Source organism: Zeus faber (assembly GCF_960531495.2).
Source record: "Zeus faber genome assembly, chromosome: 6".
Lineage (NCBI taxonomy): Eukaryota > Metazoa > Chordata > Actinopteri > Zeiformes > Zeidae > Zeus > Zeus faber.
Window position 1 is genome coordinate 12,200,436 of NC_137201.1, and position 2,775 is coordinate 12,203,210.

A 2,775-nucleotide genomic window follows, 5' to 3' on the forward strand; every position below is an offset into this window, starting at 1 on the left:
GAAAAACGAAAAGAAGAAAGAGCCCTCCCCCAAACGCATCCCATTGGTCCAATGCGACCGGCGGAGGAGCACAACTCAGCTTGATTGGTTACCCGCCCGCTTCGCTCAGACTGCGTTGATCTGGCTGATGCAACTAAAAAATATATTGGTGTCACTACAATTGTACACGTTGATACATGAGTATAATAGTGTGTGTGTGTGTGTATATATATATATATAGTACTAGTAATATTAGTAGAAAAATATAGGGAAAGATAGGAGGGATAATTATACTTGGCCGTTCTCGCCGACAATTTAGTATTATTTATTTCCCCCCCGTCGTTCATTTTCAACTTTAAATAAAATCATTTAAATAAAATCAATTTATTTTTCAAATATGTCCAACTCAATCCAACAATTGGTGATTACTATCTACAATTTATGGCTCCAGCGGGTGCCGCAGCCACGCCGGTCTCCAGCTGCAGGTTGCGGGACATAAGGCGGAACCGTAGGCGCTGATATTTGTTTGACGGGGGGCGTATTTTGTAGCCGGACCGACCGGAATCGCTGTACCCCCACGCGTTGGGAGGGAGACGGGTAACTTCGAGACGCCATGCCGACGGACACGAAGAGAATCCGAGGCCCAGAGGTGTCTCAGAGTTTATCTCGGTTTCTCGGTAAGCCAGCGACCGCCCCGCCTCCCCCAGGCGGCGCCAGAGCAGACGGAAGGCAGCGAGATCAGGTTGATGTCCGGCCGGTGTTCGTCCGATGTGGACTGGTCAGCCAAGCTAAAGGGTCAGCCTACATCGAGTCTGGAAACACCAAACTGATCTGCAGCGTGTACGGCCCCAGGGAGACGGAGCGGAAGGATGAGACCGACATGAAATCTGGAAGGTATTTCCACATGTCTTTATTTAAGATTCAAGACTCTTTTGTCACAGGCAGTAATGCAAGTTTGGTGCTGTGGGATTAGGGAAGATTCAAGATGTTTATTAGTCACATACACATGCGTGTAGTATGGATATAGGTACTTTATTCATTCACATTCAAAAGTGTAAAATAGGAAATTGGGCATGTGCGCACTCGTTCTTTTTTTAATATCTTGTATTTGTCTATACATCTGTACACAGAGGAGATATATACTTGCTATGGGGGGTGTTATCCACACCTCATCTGATGACATCTTGCCATTTATGTTGTGTCATGTAGGCCTGTTAAGCAATCTGTCGTTCAGCGCATTAAGTCAGTGTGAAAATATATGAGATCTGATATGACTTCCTGTGTGCAATATTTAGATACATTTTCTCGCAATAATAGAATCATCTCCGGTTATATCCAGGTTGTTTACAGACATGCGGTTTGCCCCGTTCTCCTGCCCCGAGAGGGGCTCTTGGATCCAGGGCAGTCAAGAGAAGGACCTTTCCCTGATGTTGCTGGAGAGCCTGCAGCCGGCCGTGTGCCTTCACAAGTACCCGCGTTCACAGGTCGACGTCCACGTGATGGTGCTGGAGAACAACGGTTCGGTTCTGGCCCACGCAGTCACGTGTGCGTCTCTAGCCTTAGCGGACGCAGGAATTGAGATGTATGACCTTGTACTTGGCTGTTCCATCAGACAGGATGGCCCCTCTTATGTCTTCGACCCGACTTACCTGGAAGAAAACAGCTGCACCTCAGGCAGTGAGGAGAACCAGGGCGGTGTGACCATCGCATTTCTTCCCAGTTTGAACCAAATATCCGGGCTACAGTCAGATGGAGAGATGGCGGAAGAGACTCTGACGGCAGGCGTCCGCACCTGCATTGAGGGATGCTACAAACTGTACCCTGTCGTGCAGCAAGCCCTGGCCAAGGCCGTGCGCAGGGCGGCACCCCCTCCGTCAGAGAGCTGAGTAACTCGTAAAGCATCGCAAACTGCCACACATTCTGCCTTGTTCCAATTTTCAGGCCTCTTCAAGATATGGCTTAACTTTGAAATGCTACCCCAATACACTCTGAGCTCTTCAAATATTTTGTGTTTGTTTTTCTGAAATATAAGTGTGTATTTAGATGCAAAAATCAAAATATAATGACAGGGAAATGGTTAAGACACCACAGACCATTTCAGATTACTGCAGAAGTGCGGAGTATATTGCATGCTGTCGCTGGTTCTACCTCTGGTTTAATTTGGTCCAAACTTCTCGGGGCAGGATTACTGCTGTGCGATAATCCCTCATGGTGTTGACACTCTGCTCTGCATGTTACCTTTACAAATGAACTGACCTGACACAGATAAGATTCAAGGCCTGTGTAAGGAAAATGATAACATTTGGGCAATGTCACTTGGCCACGTTTGTCTAAATGTTATTTTGTTTAGAAAAGAGAGAAAAATAATATTGGGAAATGTGTGTGGGTTTTTCTGTTTTGTTTTTGACTGAACAACCTGTTAATGTGACAATGTTCAGGTAGAAACAGTTGTAGCCGTGTCTTCACTAGTATCTATATTAGAAACCGACAGCATACATCATGGACTGGCAAAGTCGAATGCAAAAATAAAGTTATTTCTAGGAGTTGGACTCAAGAGTATAATTACCACTCTGCAGTGACTTTCCTTCAGCCGTATCGGTCTTTGGTAATCAAATATTCCAACTGAAAATAATACAACCATCCAAAGCAGTTTGGAAAAACAATTCGTGGAAACTTCCACGGCTCTATCATCTTAAATAATGCATTCACCTATAGGTTCCAACATAATAGGCTATGAAATCATTTTGAATCTATCACTTCAAATATACAGTATATTATGTGAATAGTGCATTACTC

The 2,775-nt window shown here is 45.0% G+C and overlaps 1 protein-coding gene across 1 annotated transcript; it reads left to right on the plus strand.

Annotated features, from left to right (window-relative positions):
* Window positions 1-587: 587 nt before the first annotated feature.
* exosc6 (exosome component 6) lies at window positions 588-2,522 on the plus strand. The gene is made up of 2 exons (XM_080002507.1): window positions 588-873; window positions 1,319-2,522. Exons 1-2 carry the CDS (start codon window positions 593-595, stop codon window positions 1,863-1,865), a joined length of 828 nt encoding a protein of 275 aa, XP_079858633.1. The 5' UTR covers window positions 588-592; the 3' UTR covers window positions 1,866-2,522.
* The last annotated feature ends 253 nt before the right edge of the window (window positions 2,523-2,775 follow it).